This window comes from Vitis vinifera, chromosome 4 (genome assembly GCF_030704535.1).
Source record: "Vitis vinifera cultivar Pinot Noir 40024 chromosome 4, ASM3070453v1".
Classification (NCBI taxonomy): Eukaryota; Viridiplantae; Streptophyta; class Magnoliopsida; order Vitales; family Vitaceae; genus Vitis; species Vitis vinifera.
In genome coordinates, this window is record NC_081808.1 from 22,866,306 (window position 1) to 22,884,445 (window position 18,140).

Below are 18,140 nucleotides of genomic sequence, written 5' to 3' on the forward strand. Positions count from 1 at the left end.
AACAGGTCGACCGATACCCTGACCGATTGAGCCGGTTTGGACAGAGCCTTAACCAATTCACCATTTTTGACTCAAAAACCTATCTTTTTCTGGTCTTTTTGCTTTCAACACTTAGGCAAGGTCTTTAGGTAAAATTATATACCAATTTTGAAACGTTTTACCTAAGGTTCATTTGATAGATCTCGGATTTTAATAGAAATGTAACTTTAAAGTATAAACCGAGTTTTTCAAAGATGCATGAAATGATATGTAAATCTTAAGTGCACTCATGCATTCATCTTACATATGTTTCATATGGTTAAAGGTCTTCCAAAAGTCTTGATCTTGCATCCATTAGGTTATTTGATGAATTTTCAAATTAACACTTGAAATTCTTTATAATTCAAATCAATTAGTAACTTAACCATGACTTGTTATCATCAAAATATGATTATGAGAACCCTTGGGCTAACAAAGGAGATTTACATAATACACAGTATAAAATCATTATTAACTAGAGGATTATAAACATTCTATTTATCATTTGAGAATCCTAGAGAATTTTTTTCATAATAATTTGTATCTCATATTATATAATAAAAAAAGTATAATATATTTATTTATAAAACATTTTTATCAAATTAAAATTAAATATTAATTTTGGACAATTTTATTTAATATTATCAAGTTAAAAGGTATTTCAAAAAATAATTATTTAAGTTATGAAAAAGTACATATATTTTAGAATATTTTTAAATAAATGAACAAAAATTTATTTATAAAAGTTATAGTTTTTTTTTTATACATATGTTTTTTCAAATTAGCCATCAAAACCCACTTTTCCCTTCTTTTTTTTCATTTTACAAATATATATACATATGTCCAAAACTCAATATTTTAAACCCAAAATAGGTCATGTTGACCCAAAATTCGAGAAAACAATTTGCCTGAAGAAGAGTTCGTCTGACAATATTTTTAAAGAAAACAAATAGTAAAATTTAGAAAATAACTTTTTAAAAAAATATATATATTTATATATATATATATATATATATATATTTTTTATGAAACATTTATGGATGATTATCCTAAAAACTTTTTTAGAAAAAACGCTTTTATAAAAATAATCTCTTAAAAAACATTATTAAACCCACTCTAAATAAACAAAAAAAGTAATATTAAATAGTCCACCTAGTGAGGAATTCTTTTGCCTTTGGTTGCAACCATGCAACCAATGGCCCAGTAATTGTTCAATATAATAATTCAATTCAATATTTGTTTCTATATTAATCTAGTGTTGATCCAACTTCTAGTGGTTTATTCACTTACTGTGATCCAAATGTCCAAGAAATTTAAAAAAAAAAAAAAAAAAAAGGAAAAAAGGCCAACCCTCCATCAAACCAATCCCTGAAAGAGCAATCCATCCTATAATTTATTCTTCTATGTGTATTGATATGAGATGGCCTGCTTGTGGAACACAGCAGCTAATCAGCTCCTGATTATGGTTAATTAGCTTGGCAAAAAGCATTAAAGATAATTCATGGTATAGCAGAAACAAAAATTGTGAATAATTCTCCTCGGACAGAGAATTGGTCCTAGGTTGCAGGCATAACCCAACAACCCAGATATTAAAAAACAATGCAGATCCTCCATAACACAGGCTGAGAGATATAACAGACTGTTGATATTCCATTCACCACTCCACAAAATTTACATATCCGAAATGCAAGGTTCAACAATGTAGCATAATACGGAATCAAAATAGTCGACGGGCAGTTTATTTAACATTCATCGCTCCAAAACTGAATTTACATACCCAACGTTCAAAGCTAAAACAGTATATAATACAGAAACAAGGTTGCTCATATACCTCTTTCCTTTAATTGAGGACTTTTCGGCAGATGAATTTGCTTACTCTGGTAGACAATATCAGCCATGGAATAATTCCAACCTGCAATTACAATAAATAAATGATGACAAATCCATCCAAGCTACCGCAGATGCAATACAATAGCTTAAGTTTTAAATTTAGATACTGAATGTATTGGGCTGCATATGCATCAAGTGGTTCTAAAATAGTTGATTCAAGGTTTAGTTGAGTTCCCTATTTCACCAAAGCTATAGTTTAACTATGTTACATGTAACAGTACTAGCACACTCATCCTTTTAACTAATATCAAGGATAGAGGTCACACAGTCTACAACATGAAAAGGTCTCTGCCATCCCTGCTAATAATGAAGAGTGAATTGAAGACCCTAATTTTATTAGTAAAGTGTTCCATAAGAAGGAAACGTCTGCGAACATTGGATCTGGAGCTATTTTGGCGCCTAATATACAAGGACCCAAACACTAGAAGAAGCCCACACCTGTTCTCAGTACAGAAAATTTTCAAATGCCTTCAACAGAAACTATTATTTTTATTTTAATGGCTTGGAGGAAGAAATTAAGATGAACCTTTTATGTTTTTTACAAAGGTTATGAAGATGTTCCCCTCATGGAAACTGGACCAGAAAATTCCCTTGAGATGTGCTGATAAGAAAACACTGATGTCTGATGTTTGATCTAACAGCCATGTGGGAAGAGCTCAAGTTTATTAACAGGAGAACACACTCACAGCATTTTTTGTTTTGCAAGTAGCTTTGTGGTTTTCCATTCATGGGCAAAAGTTTCCTAAACTATATGGAGCAGTAATTTTCCCCAACATCTAGCAGCAGCAAAACAATATGCTGTACACCTCTCCTCATAGCTTTTATCTGTTGTGCAGATTGATTTGTGGTATTCCTTAAATGGGTAACCACTTCTCAAACAAGTACTGGCAGTAAAGTCTAGTGGCAGGCTGCAGCAAGTGTTAGGAGATTGCCACCAATTAAATCATTTCATTACAAGACATGCAGTGCATCTTAATGCCCTGCCCCGATGCAGAACTCGTATAAGAGATCCAATTCTTGACATGAGGTTTGAGCATCAATCAAATTGTTCTGTTGCTTGTGGTTACCAGACACATGGTGCAACCCATTGCCCCACCCCCATGAAGAACTCAGATAAGTGACCCCAGCACTAATGAGGTTACTCTAGCACAGGAAATAAAAATAATAACAAAGAAAAACAAGAATTTCAGTTCTAATTACCATAACATTGTCATTCGAAGAAACCCCAGATCTCCAAGATAACACCTTTCCTGAAGAAAACAAAAAGGTAGATATACATAATTAAGGTTGATGAATACAGACAGAAGTTGGTAGAGAATAATAAAATCACAATGGTAAGCAGGAAACGCATGCAGTCTTTAATATCAATCAATGTATTGGTTAAAAGAATGTATTACCAAAGGGTTGCACAAGTTGCTTAGATATGGCAGCAACAGGAGAGCTCCAATACCAGCAAACCAGCACAAAATAAAAAAACACCTATATGGTACAATCATGTGAATAAACTTTTAGAACCTCGAGGAAGGGAACAACTCAAGTTCTTAAAAAAAAATGTTCCAGGAACCACCTTCAAAAAAAGCAGAGCTTTCAGATAAGAATCATAAGACGATTTCTTTTCCCTGTTGAGTGATTCTTGATCTAGAAGTGATAAATATAAGCTGTTAGAAACTTTCAATTGTATAAGGCAATACATATCCAAATTGCAAAAGCAACAAATTAACCAGCAGGAAATATAAGCTTTGACTTAAAGTAAAATGAAAATTAATTTGATGGTTATAAACAAATGTAGGAAGCAGATGATAAAAATGAATGTCTGTGCAAGCTGTTAGAAAGCACATGATGACATAAAGTTAAACAGAAGATATATCCATAAATTGAGAAAGATGTTGAGAAAGACCATCGAAGCCAACTCTCAAAAGGAAGTATGAATATATATATTGAATGAATTAGTTTTCTGCAAGATTTATCCACTCCTTTAGTTTGTACATCTACCTTGAAATGAAAGATATTTGCTGAGTGAATCAAGTTCCTGCTATATTTATCCACACTATCTACCTCAAAATGAAAGACCTTACTCTCTTCGCTTATCCCATCCATCATAAGGAGTTCACAAAGTCATCCTTCAGAATGTAACCCCATAACCCTGAAAACTAAATTCTAAATTAATTCCTACTGTTATATACAATTCACCCACATTATTAATCATTGATTTTCTCATATGCTCCAAACAGAATCCAAAGAAGACCCACCAAATCGTATAGGAACAAATCTTTATAACTCAAAGAATTTTAGATTGGATGTCTAAAAATGAGTGCCAAAATATATATATATATATATATATATAAGAACTTCAATATAATTGTATACTTTTCAGAAGTTCCTTCTCCTTAGCTGCTGCCATCCTTCTGAGTTTTGCAGCCTGTGCAAATGTTGACGGCCTGAAATTAATAAAGAATAAAAGACTGTCGAATTCCACATTCTTTAAAATACTAAAAATTAAAATGACAAAGATAAAAAAGGAAAAGGCCAGAAAGCATATCATGAAAGAGTGGCAATATGGATAAAGCTTTTATGGAAAAATATATATATATATAAAAAAAAGAAATGTCTAATAAGATAAAACTTAATAAACAGCTATTCATATAATTCAAAACAAAGGAGCTAAACTTCCATATGATACATTTTAATTGGAGGGGAAAGAGGTCAATTAAATATTAGAAGCACTCACTGTGAAAATGCGCTTGCCTCCTTCAAGAGTTGCTTTATTTCTCCACGCAACTTGTCATCTTCAGCACTTCTCAACCCTCTCTAGAAGGAAAAAGAGGAACCAAAAGAACAATCATTTCAAAAGAGCCATCTTTCAGTACTAGAGGTAAAACAACTGTTACGCTATCTCAACAAAGATATTAGAATGAAAAGAATGAAGTTCCATTACTTGAAGAAAGTAACAATGATATTAGCATGTGATGGCTCCCGGATTCTACTGATTCTGGCTACCCATTATTCATGAGGGTCCATATTTTTTTGTTATAGTATCGATGTTCAAATTCATGACAAACTTAATCACCCAGATTAAGATTTCTAGTGCTGTTATTTTCAACAAGGTTGAGACTCCCAGTACAAATATGTGATGTTATGCTCAATTGTTTGTGTCGAACTCCATAATAATAACCATTCAATGCGATCAAAAAAGCAATTTACATGGTTACCAAATCTCACAATGCATCGTTCTTGATGAACGTGGTCCCTCGCCCATGGTTTTCAATGTGATAACAAACGGAAAAACTCAAACAGAATTTGAAACCCTAATTTAACACAATAAAAACCAAAAAAAAACACAAGAGTCTCATCAATTCTCATGTGGTCATACAAAAACACGAAACAATCACCCAAAATCATATTCCTTGTTCCACATTTCGATTAAAAAGAATTGAGAGAGAAGAAAGGAGTTACCTTCTTGGAGAGTTCTAGCCACACGGAAATGAATTGGAAGGAGATGACGACGGTGAAAATTAGGGGAGCTGCAAGAGAGTTTCGGTGATCTAGGCTTTCCTCCATTGCTTCTTCTTCCTCTTCTTCTTCCTGAAGATTGATTTACCCTTTACAATGCATGATTGATGGGCTGTGAGAAGAACACTTGGAGGTGAATTGGGAAAGGGCAAACCACGCAAGGCATCAAACCAGGTGTCCACATGACCGGATCAGTTGGGTCGATACAAATTTGGTCTGGGCCTTTGTGTATGGGCTGGCCCAGAGCAGTTCCTCGTTTTTAGCTGATCCATAAAACCATACCTTTAGGGACCCTTTGGGTACACATTTTATTTTCTATTTTTAAAATTAAAAAAATAGTAATAATTTTTTTTTACATAAGATAGAAGAACTTTGAAAATTGAGCTAAAATTTTAAAAAATATAAGGTAAATTTATAAGAGGTTATTTTTTTATGTATAAAACTTACTATTATTTCTTATTTGTAAAAACAAAAAATAAAATTATATCCACACAAAAAAAATTTAAAAATAAGAAGTGTATCCAAAAGAATATTTACTGTCACTTTTGGTATATTTTCTATTTTTTGTTTTTAAAATCATAAATTATTATTTAAAAATAGAACATTTGTCAAAAATTAAAATTAAAATTTACTATGTTTTTAAAAATTAATTTGTATCTTATTTTTTTTATATTTTCTTAAGATAAAGCTACTAGACCAACTGTTTTTAAAAACACTTTTCAAAAAAAAAAACATGAGACTCATTTGGATGAATAAATTTTAATTATTTTTATTTTTTTCAATTTTATTTTCTAAAAAAAATAAATTAATTTATATAATATTAATTAAATTTTAATTTAAGTCTTATGAAAAATAAAATATTTTTAAATTTAAAATATAAAGTTTTTAATATAATATGAATATTAATATTATAATAACATCATAAATTGTATTTATTACAAAAATAATACATATAGTTATAAAATGTGAATATTAATTAATGTCTTTATAAATACATGAATTCGATCTAGAAACATCCATCTCACAAGTTTGAGCTTTCTATCTTGAGATACTTATTCTATGTTAGTTTTTTTTGTCATATGTTTTTGTTGCGATAAATCTAGAGAAGCCTAGGATAGAATGCATGCACCCTACATGATCTAGGGTAAAGGAATAGAGCAATCCGGGATTCTAGCAATGCGATCATGAAATTTGTGGTCGTAGCAATTTCTTTAATGGAATTTGACACATGCGTCTTGGAGCTAAAGTACGTTAGCTGATCAAATAATAGGTGGATTTGTAACTTAAGGATTGGAGAGATAATCTTGATGGGTTGATAGCACTATCCTATTAGATTATGGATATCAGTTCATGGAAGTTTTCATGCAATGAATAGTAGATGATGGACTTGAGCTTTAACTCGTTGTAATTCCATAAGATATTGGAGTGCAATGGACTCTCTTTAGTTGAGGTGTTAGTCAAATTCAAAATTGGATTATAAGGAAACCATTATTTTTCTATGGGTTTTAATGGTCCTTACTCGACCTCCTAGTTCATTGTAGCACATTTTGAAGGTATTTTGGGTATGTGAATGCAAGGTTGCACTAGATCTTATGAATTGACTTTCTAAAATGGGATAATTAATTAATTTGATCATATTAGGCCTAATTAATTCATTTTGACCCAAATGGGTTGGATTAGGTAACCCAAACCCATTTTAGGCTCAAGTCACTTAAGCCCATAAGAAAGCTTGTATAAACCCCTTTAAGGGTTAGGGCTTCACTACTTTCTATTCAGTTTTTTTAGATTCAAGAGAAGGGCCTTAGCCACCCTAATGAGAGAGAGAGAGAGAGAGAGGTCCACCATTTTCTTGTGCCAAGACTCATTTGAAGAGAAATCGGGTGGAAGAACACTAGGTAGATGAGTTACAGGACATTTTTTATATTTTTATTGGTTTATAAACAATATGGGAACATTAAAATTGCAAGTATGAGTTCTAACCTCTATATCTAGTATTTTTATGGTTTTTGTAGTCATAGGTTTCTGTTGCATTACATTTAGAGAAGCTTTAGATAAATGCATGCACCATATGAGATCCAAGGCCACAAAATTGAGCAATCTAAAGTTCCTAACAATTTAATGCACTATAGGTGACTGTTGGTCCTTTTTAAACTTCGATCGATCCTCGACTAGACCTTGACCAATACTCGACTGAGAAAGATATAACGACTTTTGAATCTTGTTCGTTGAATTCAATAGAAAGGGGAATTTTATGTTTTAAGGTTTTTCCTTCCAAAAAATTTTCAGATTACTTTAAGTTTGGATATGAATGGTGTTCCCTTATTTATAGGTCTGCAACTTTGGCTACTATAACCACAAATTGTCTTTTAGTCATTACCTTTTTATTGGTAGTTTTATTCAAGTGCCTAGGTCTTTTGATAATTTTTATTTTATTTTATTTTATTCAATTTATTTTGAAGAATGTATAAATGTTGGTTAGTGAACTAAGAAATATTTGTTTGGTGAGAAATTAAACTTTGAGTTTGATTAAATTTTTTAGTTTGGATTTTTAAATCAAACCATCTATTACTAATTGTTTCAATGGAAATGTAATTTTCACAAGAAAGAATTAAAGCTATTTCTCTATGCACGTGTGCAATTTAAGACATAATAATAATAATAATAATAATACACTTTACTCTTACATTCCCAAGTGACTACATTTATCTCCTAAATCACACTATTGATATCACTTACGAAGCCAATATAAACTATGGGGCACATAGCCCCTTCAAAATTCCCAAAAAATGAAAATAAAATAAATATGCTTTAAGATTTGGAAATTAGAAATTTTGGTCCTCCTAAAATATATAAGTTTAGTGTTGGCTATTTTTTTTTAAAAAAAAAAGTTAAAAAGAAAAAGTTTGAAACACTTGTAATTGTAATAAGCTCATTCTAAGCCAGTTTTACAACTGCTTGGATTCCTACATTAAAAACCTTTGTGATATCCCACATCAGATAGGGAAGAAAGTTTTTGTCATTATATAAATACGAGTCTCTCTTAATCTTATAAACACATTCTAAAGTTGTAAGAGCCCATTTGGATTCAAAGCAAATAATATCTACACAGTTCGGTGTGGATCGTTACAAATGGTATCAAAGTCGATCCTCAACCCCGATGTGGATGTCTCTTTAGCCCCATGAGAGATGTTTGTCTATTTGGTCCCGCAATCCCATGCAACAAAGACGTTGTGTCTACATGGGGGTGTTTGTGATATCACACATTGGATATGAGAGAAAGTTTATAGTATTATATAAGTATGGATCCCTCATAACCATGTAAATGCATTTTAAAGTTGTGAAAGTCCCTTTAGGCTTTGTGCAAACAATATCTACATGATTAGGTATAGGTTATTACAAAATGGTATTAGAGTTGATGTTTGACCTCGATGTGAGGGCCTTATGAGGGATGTTTTGTCTATTTGGCCCCACAATCCTAGAGACACAATGAGGAATTATGTTTGCATGACGGGTGTTTGTCATATCCCACATTGGATAAAGGATAAAGTTCCTAGTACTATATAAGTATAGGTCACTTTTAACCATGTAAGCACTTTTTAAAGCCGTGAGTGCCCATTTGAGCCTAAAACAGACAATATCTACACAATTAGGTATAAGTCATTACAAAATGGTATCAAAACTGATCTTCAACCCCGATGTGGGGGTTTGTTTGGCCCTATGAGGAGTGTTTGTGGCCCCGTAATCCCATGGGACACAACGAAGACATTGTGTTTACATGGAGGTATTTGTAATATCCTACATCGGATAAAGAAGAAAGTTCCTGATACCATATAAGTATAGATCTCTCTTAACCTTGTAAACGCATTTTAAAACTATGAGAGCCCCTTTGGGCCTAGAGCAAACAATATTTACATGATTAGGAACAAGTCATGACAAAATGGTATCAAAGTCGATACTTGACTCCGATGTAGGAGTTTGTTTGGCTGCATAAGGGGTGTTTCTCTGTTTGGCTTCATAATCCCATAGGACACAACAAGGATGTTGTATTTGCATGAAAGGTGCTTGTGATATCCTTCATCAAATAGGGAAGAAAGTTCTTCACACTATATAAGTATAGGTCCCTCTTAACCTTGTAGACGTGTTTTAAAGTCGTAAGGACCCCTTTGGGTCTAAAGCGGACAATATCTACACGATTGGGTGCGGGTCATTACAATCTCCCAATATAACAACTTTCCCATTCCTCCACTACCTTAAAAGCACTACAATGAAGAATCCCCAACAAGAAACAACATTACATAGTGTGTCATCACAATGCAAGAGCCCCATTGCTCAAACAAGTTAATCTGTAGATGAACAAAACAAGAGAATTAAATGAGCAGAATTTTGAAGCAAAACAGGCTCATAATGTCATAAAACGCCAATTTATACATGAGAACCGAGGAACATGACTTAGCTAAGTTTAACCTTATGATAGTACTTATGTTAAGGTTTGTTAATTAGCATTGCCAGTTTAGAAAGACTGGCACATGCAAATATCTTCTCAAAACAGAATGCAAATATCGTATTACAGGATGGAAATGGTGAAATTGAGGACATCCCTTGGCATGGCAAAGGTTGCAGGTGCTGCAACAATTGCTTTTTAAAAGGGTCCCCATTGGCGTCCCTTACACCATACCATCCAAGAAGCTATGGTGCAACTTGGGTAAAGGGATGCTTCCTCATGCTCACAGCTAACACTTTTTGGGGTTTGTGGCTTGTATTGCAGGTAACCTCTTCTATTATATATGCATTCATGCTCCTTTTTATTTAGGAGAAAATGTGGGGAAAAAAAGGCTAATAATGAACTTAGAGCCTTTTGTGTTTTAGATAGTCTTTGAGTATGCTGTCATGACTCCCTTCAAGTATATTGATTACATACTTTCAATTGCTATAAGAATTTGATCTTCAGAGTAAATCCATTTTTATGGTAGGTTGAGACATGGTCTAATAAGTGAGTTGTTGATCTTTGATCTGGAGACAGGTTGAAGTAATGAAAAGTTACCCTGCAAAGCTTCTGCTGACCACTCTTCAGTGCCTTTTGAGCTCAATTCAATCTTTTTTTCATTGCTATCGCTTTAGAAAGAGACCCTCATGAGTGGAATCTGGGTTGGAACATCATCAGACTCATTGTTGTAGCCTACAAAGTAACCAAACAAGAGATCCATTTCAAATGCTCTCCTCTGCCTGCTTGATACCTCTTATTCATGCATATTTAGAGATGGCTAAGCTAATGGCAACCTTTTGTAGGGAGTTGTTGTGACTGGCATTACATTTACTTGCAGACATGGGTGACTGAGAAGACAGGGCTTGTTTTTCTATCCATGTGGTACACCATTGACCCCCCTCATTACCATCTTATGTTTTGCAATTTTCTTGGGGGAGGTAATTAGTTTGAGAAGGTAACTTGCTCTCACAAGAACCCTCCTAGCCTTTCAATTATGACTATCCATTACATCTCTATTTTCTTATGTGGTATCTTAGGTGGGATGTTGTTGGTGCAGGGCTATATTGTGTTCTATGGACGAAGCGCAAGGAACAAAGGATGGAGCTTAATGAAGAAAATATTTAGTTCAAGATTTCAGTGAAACATTTAACATAGTAATTCCAATACATTGTGATAGATGTTCCAAGCAATTTTACAAAATCGTGACCATTGTTTATGTGAAAGCATTTGCAAGAAGTCTGTTTAATTCTACTCTGGGAGACACTGTGAAAGACAAAATACCAAGTACGTGCATGAAAATGTGAATTGCTTAACATATGTTCATAGGTTTGTAATAATGCAGCTTCATAGGAAAGAATGGCTCATGATGTAAGCTCTGGCATGGTAATTGCAAATGCTGATCTCATGCCTCTCTTAATGGTCAGGAAAGATTTGGGATGCAAACTTCAATATATGCAGAGTTTGAAACTGAGACAGAGAGAAGGAATTGAGATATAAGAGATGGTCAGAGATGGGGTTTCCTCAAGGGGCAGAAACAAGCACAAACGTGGTCATTTCACTCCTAGACATGATTCTATATGGCAGCTTACACCACAAATTTGACTCTACAAATAGCCTCCTTGAACAGATTTGAACTACAGGAATGGAAATTCAAATTAGCTTAAAGAGGAAATAGAATGGACTTTAACATTCAGATATTTACATTTTGAAATCAATCTGGGGCGTCATTCATTTGGAAAAGCCTGATGCTGATTGGATTGTCTTAATTGTTCAAGTAATGAACTCTTTCTGCCCCTAGCCATGGAAATTTCCAAATCTCAAAGCAATATATGTGTTAGAATCATGGTCCAAGGTCCAACCAAGATTATGAATATGAAGACATCATTTCGATCTCTAGACTACCTGAGCCTTCTGCATCCAAGAGAAAGACTCAAGTATGAAGACTGAAAGAGGAAAAAGAAGTTCGGGAGAACTAGATATGGGAATTCATCTTCATGGCGTTTAAAACATAAATTCAAATACTAACTAATCACTAAACAAGAAATACTTTGTATAACTCATTTAATAATTATATATTTCTTATTTTAAAATCAAGTTAAATTATATTTTGTATGATTCTATATACTCAATATCGTAATCAGACATGTTTATTATTCAATCGACTAATTTATTTAAAAATAAAATTAAAATTAAAATAAGTCAAATATAAATTAAATAATTAGATTAATCAACATGATTATTAAATAAGTCAATTTGATTCAAATTCGTATGATGCAGATGTAAAGCCATCAAGCAATAGACCAACAAAGGAACGCTCGATATTTGTTCTTGAATCAGTGACAAAGAGTAAGGGCTAGTGATCAATAAAATAAGATTAGTGGGGCATCTTTCTTTATAAAACTCTTTTTGTATCAAAGTAAAGAGCAGTTTCTCTTATGGAGGTCGTTCTTCTTCTTTTAGGTAAGCTACTTCATTCTTTTTATTCATATTCTTCGATTCCAAGTCTAATTTGATCCCAAACTTCGGAGTAAGTCCCTAAAAACAATATAATTATTAAACAAGTTTTATAAGTCAATATGAATTTGATGTAAATACGATTATACTCAACTTAAACCTACAATTTGAATCCAAAATCCGGCATCGGATTTGCATACTAAAAAATAGAGCCTATCTACACTCAAAGTTGACATATAGGACCCTAGAGACATATTTGTTTCAAGAGTAACCAAATCAATATATGGCATGTGAAAAGGCTTCATGTATAGACAGAGAGCTATACAAGAAAGTTAAATGTGTACAAGATTGACCAAATCAATAGTATTTTTTTTCTGACATGATTGCAAAAGCTTCATTCATGATCATGATCACGTCGTGTGAACAAGCCCCTAAAAGGTATATTTCGACACTTTAGTATGCCCAGCTAACCATGTGGGTTGGTTCAGTCAGTATAGTCTAAAGTAGCAGTTCAGAGCTGCAACCTTACCACTGAGAACGACACCAATACTTGCTGATCTTAAAACTTCAAATGAAATCAAGTCAATGAAACAGGATTTCTAAATCTGAGGTAGTGTTTGTTTGTTTGTTTTTATTTTATTTTATTTTTAAAATTTAATATTAAATGTAATTTATTTTCAAAATTTAAAGGTTTATTTTATTTTATTTTTACTTATTATTGTTTTTTTAAAATTTTATTGAGTAAAAAAAAATCAAAATATTTGATATAATATTTGATATTTTCTTTTATTAAATAAAAAAAAAATCAAAATATTTGATTTTTGGCTAAATGTTAAAAATAAATTTTTAAAACAACTGAAAACATAATTTTAATATGTTTTTCACCATATTAATAATTAATATTTAACCATAATAAAATAATATAAAATACACAATTTAATACTTAATGCTAGTAAGTTATATTTGGAATTAAGTTAAGTTAAATTAAATTTCATTTAGATTTAAGTTTAAAAAAAAAAAAAACAGCTTTGGAAAAATCTTCCATGATTAATTTGGATTGAAACAGTCAAAAATTGGATTTGAAAATTGAAAAAAAGGAAAAGACAGATGCATTTTGACAAATTGATAAATTAAAATGTAAAAAAAAAATAAAAATTTAATCAATAATTATTTTTATATTTTTCTTCACATTCATTTTATTTATTTTCTTTGATGATATTAAGATTAAATAATTTTAAAATATAAAAAATTTCAATTAATTTTAATTATATTTTATTTTTTTTCACATTTTTCATAATCAAACCAAATAAAAAACTTTATTTAGTACTTTTCGGAAACATACATAGCCTAATAAAACCGAGCCATGACAAGGGGTCTTTTTCTTTACTAACTAGATATTTTAGAATAGCCCTTAAATTTAATTCACAATGAATAAGTCAATTTCGATTTCACACATTTGATAAATAAATTTAACCTCTTTTTAATTTATATAGCTTGTGTTCATTGACATATTAATTTATCTTAACGTTACTTCGGTCATGTTTTTAAAAAAAATAAAAAATTAACCTTTTGATTTTCTAAAAGTAAATTGTTTGACAAGTTATTTTTTTAATAAATTTTACTATAAACAAAAAAATTAAAATTTCATTTAATAAATTATTTTAATTTAAAAAAAAATACATTTTCGATTTTGATTTTGTTAAAAATTCAAATTCAAATTCAAATTATATAATATTAATTAATTAATTAAATTTAATTCAAGTTTTATTGAAAATAAAAAATATTTTTAATTAAATATGGGTACTAATATAATAAAATCATAAGTTACATTTTTTATTTATTAAAATTGATCATAATTATTATATATTATAAAATATGTGTATTAACATCATAAAGATGCAATCAACTTTTTATTATTATTATTATAATTAAGAAATAATAATTACTAATAATATTTTTATTTAAAATAAATTTAGAAACAAATAATGTTTACTTTTTTAATATGTAAATTAGTCAATTTTTTCCAATCACATCTATTCAAAGGACGTATTTTGGACTAATTTTGATTTAGTTTACAATCGATTGAGCAGATATTTTGAGTTACAAATCATTCTTAAACATTAGTAAGTTTATAAAGAATTTAAAGTATTAAATCTCATTTAATTGGTTTTTACTTGATTTAGAATCTATTTACTCGATGAAAAAATTAAAAAAAAAAAAAACATTAGAGTCAAGACTTATTTTGGGTTAATTTTGCTTTATTATATTTTTTTGGTTAATTGGATTTATTTTTAATTTTCAAATTATAAGATTTGTTGTTTTTTGAGTTTCAAATTATTTTTTAAAAATTACTAAGCTTCACCAAATCAAATACATTAAAATCTTGTTTGATTTTAAGTCTATTTATCTAATAAAAAAATTTAGAAAAATATAATTTTACACAAAAGATCAATTTTTGTACTTAGATTTTTTAATTTGATAAGTATTTAAGTACTAAATTATTTTTAATATTTATTAGCTTTTTTTAATAAATCAAACATATCATATCTTATTTGATTTGATTTTTTTTTAAAATAAATAATTATATGTAAGAAGAAAGTAACAAAATCATTCATGATCAATTTTCCTCCATGTTTTTTTTTTCAATTTTAATATTATTTGATTTGAAATCTATGTACTTATTGAAAAATTTTAAAGAAATAAAAAAATGTAATTAAGAGAAAAATCATATACATATATTTTTATCAATTGGTGGAAAGAAAATAAGAAAAAAAAAGACATTGTATTCTTGTTTTTAAATTTTATTTTTATTTCTCCTTCTTTTCTTTTGTTTTTAAAAACATGTGAAAATATTTTATAATTATTCACTCAAAAAGTATCCCCATTTCTATATAACAACTCCTAATCAAAATTATAAAATAAAAAATTATTATTAAATCATTAGTAGGCCACTATCGTTAGATTTTAATCAACCATTAGTTTGGACATCTTATCAAAGCCAAGTTGACAAAGCTGCCTAGGAATCATGGGTGGCTTCCAAAAATTAGATACAACCTCTTTGTAAAATTGTGATGAAGATGCTAAGTTTGTGAGCATTTGGAAGGTATTTCTTCCATGCCATAAGTTGCCAAAAAGGGAAGGCTCCCTTTCATCTCTGAAATTACGACGGTCCATGTGATCGATATTCAATGTATCTACTTACTTCATCATGCTCTTAATATTATCATCCACCTATACCTATCATTTTGCTTTGTTATTTATTTTAATTTTTTTTAACTTTTGCTTGAAATGGGAGAATTTTATTGGTATTTGGGGGTGTTAGTACCGTGAGAATAAATACCAACGTGGTGGGCAAGGAGGCGGTCGGGAGAAACAGTTTAAGGCCACGTCTCTTCGGAGGAGTAGGTGGGGGAGAGCGAGGAAGGGGAAGAAGAAACACAAAGGAAAGCACAAAGGCGGTAGAAGGGGGTGGAGCCAATAGAGTGAGAGCACACGGATCGATGACGTGGCAAAGATTTTTGAAATCCCGCCTAAACCCGGACTTCAATTGTTTCCTGATTCAATTTTAATTTTCTTTCCAACCCCTCTTCTTATCTCTCCCTTTCCCCACACACATCACACCAAGGCCAGCGTATATCTCTATTATTCCTGTCCCCTTATCTCTCTACGAAGCCCTAACTCCACCAGGTAACTCGCCTCCTCCCCCTCTAACTCAGTCCGTTTTTACCGGTTTTCGCCGATTCTCGGCCGATTCTCATCGGTTTCGGCGGGTTCGGCGGTGTTGCGTTGCAGGATTCGCTATGAAGGGAGGTAAATCGAAGGCCGCTGAGGTGAAGAGAGCTGATAGCAAGTGAGTTGTTTTTTTTCGTCATTTTCGTGTTTTTGTCTCTGTCTAAAAATTTCTTCTGATTCTGATCTCGGATCTGAGATCTCCTGCGTATTTGTTAGAATAGTTGGATTTTTTCTTATTCCATTTGTATATGCGAAAGAGATTGATTGATTTGTGTGTGTGTGTGTTTTCCCCCTTTATTTTAGCGCTAGGCTTTCTGTGAAGAAGAAAGGTGCCGCTGCCGTCGGAAAAAAGACGGCTAAGAAGGAGAAGGCTGTAAAGGATCCAAACAAGCCGAAGAGGCCTGCTAGTGCCTTCTTCGTTTTCATGTACTGAATCTCGCTAGAAACGTTGACCAGATCTGTCATTTTTTCCTTCCGATTTTTAGGTTTTTTATTTAATCCATTCTGATGTGAGAATCTCTTTATCCTTCGTTGAATGAAGGGAGGAGTTTAGGAAGCAGTACAAAGAAAAGCATCCAGCCAACAAATCTGTGTCTGTTGTAAGTAAACTTATTTCTTTAGATCTACTAATTCCTGGAGAAATAATTTTGATATATTTTTCGATTTTATTCACTTATTTATTTTATTCTGTGATAATTGTTGGACCGAAATAGGTCGGTAAAGCTGGTGGTGATAAATGGAAATCGTTGTCAGAAGCTGTGAGTATTAAAACAGAACCAATTTCATTTATTTGTTTGGAGACAAATTGAATCTAATTTGTTAATTTTTCGTTTATTTTCTTCAAAATTTGGAAAAATTCAGGAGAAAGCGCCCTATGTAGCAAAGGCAGAGAAAAGGAAAACTGAATACAACAAGAGCATGCAGGCCTACAACAAGAGAATGGTGGGCATTTCTCTTCTTTTTAAATTTATTTATTTTATTCATGTTAATTCCAAAAGTTATTTGTTTTATAAATGTTTTATAAGTAGAATTCCTAAGTTGACTCGCGACTATTGAATTCCCTCAATAGGCTGAGGGACCGACTGCTGCTGAGGAGGAAGAGTCTGACAAATCTAGGTCTGAGGTGAACGACGACGAGGAAGACGAGGATGAGAGTGGAGAGGTTAATTAAAACTATTCTGAGAAAAGTATGGTGTGGTTAATTAAAATTAGTTGTACTAAGATGGTGATTTCTTTGTGTTTGCAGGAAGAAGATGATGAAGAGTAGGGAACCAGCAGTGAAGGATGTCAACAAGGGAGATCTGCCAGTTGTGTAGGATCGCTAGGATATCATGACTCCCATTTCTGATAACTCTATCAAGATAAATAGTTCTCTTTTTTTTGTTCTTTTTTTTTTTATGAAATTTCGGCTGCTCCCATTTTAGGTGAAAGCTTAGTTTCAGGAGCGGCCTCGTTCATATGGCCATGTACTCACCTTTTCTTAATGCTCAATGATTCAGCTAGGTTTTTCTGTCTCCTTGAATTTCGCTTTATTAATCGCTTTGTGGTGTGAATGCTTCATTATATTGTTGGTTTTTTTACCATTACTGTCATTAAGACCCATGGGTACTAATGTGGTTATTTCGCCCGATGAGTCTGTGTCCTTCATTGATGGTTAAAGAGTGAATAGTTTGTTCTTGGTTTTGGGGTCTCTAAAATATCTGAAACGGTGGTTTTTGTTGTGCCTTGTCAGTCTCACTCGCATCCTGTCACGTGGTATTAGGTCTGGTCCCCGGGCGAATGTGAAACGTGGTAAATGTGCTAGGCACAGGTTTACCTGCAACCACAGATTTGGTGGTTTAGTCATTTATTTGGCCTCTACGCTATATGTTATTGCTCTTGACTTTTGTGGTCTGTCTATCTGAGCTGAAAACAATGGAAGATAATTTGTACGTCATCTTCACGTGTGCCTCTTCCGTGGACAACAAGCTTTTATTTTTCAGATCTTGAAAAATCAGGTTGAGCATTGTAATTTTGGTGTTTAAAATTCGAAATCAGGATGGAGCAAGTGCGC

The 18,140-nt window shown here is 31.8% G+C and overlaps 2 protein-coding genes across 7 annotated transcripts; one reads left to right on the top strand and one right to left on the bottom strand.

Moving 5' to 3' along the window:
- Nucleotides 1-1,641: 1,641 nt before the first annotated feature.
- On the bottom strand, nucleotides 1,642-5,632 carry LOC100252414 (protein GET1). The gene is made up of 7 exons (XM_002280148.4): nucleotides 5,362-5,632; nucleotides 4,637-4,716; nucleotides 4,276-4,346; nucleotides 3,476-3,546; nucleotides 3,306-3,387; nucleotides 3,109-3,158; nucleotides 1,642-1,930 (listed from the first exon to the last, which is right to left on the bottom strand). Exons 1-7 carry the CDS (start codon nucleotides 5,464-5,466, stop codon nucleotides 1,859-1,861), a joined length of 531 nt encoding a protein of 176 aa, XP_002280184.1. The 5' UTR covers nucleotides 5,467-5,632; the 3' UTR covers nucleotides 1,642-1,858.
- A 10,092-nt stretch (nucleotides 5,633-15,724) lies between these two features.
- On the top strand, nucleotides 15,725-17,603 carry LOC100257544 (high mobility group B2 protein-like). 6 transcript variants are annotated; one of them, XM_010651145.3, is made up of 8 exons: nucleotides 15,725-16,042; nucleotides 16,148-16,205; nucleotides 16,397-16,513; nucleotides 16,629-16,686; nucleotides 16,801-16,845; nucleotides 16,949-17,029; nucleotides 17,157-17,249; nucleotides 17,334-17,603. In XM_010651145.3, the coding sequence occupies exons 2-8, from the start codon at nucleotides 16,156-16,158 to the stop codon at nucleotides 17,352-17,354; spliced, it is 465 nt and encodes a 154-aa protein (XP_010649447.1). In that variant the 5' UTR covers nucleotides 15,725-16,042; nucleotides 16,148-16,155; the 3' UTR covers nucleotides 17,355-17,603. The 6 variants fall into 6 exon arrangements, with proteins under 6 accessions (XP_010649447.1, XP_019074997.1, XP_010649446.1 ...); XM_010651144.2 differs by having other exon boundaries at nucleotides 15,726-16,042; nucleotides 16,391-16,513; XM_019219452.2 differs by having other exon boundaries at nucleotides 15,725-16,205.
- The last annotated feature ends 537 nt before the right edge of the window (nucleotides 17,604-18,140 follow it).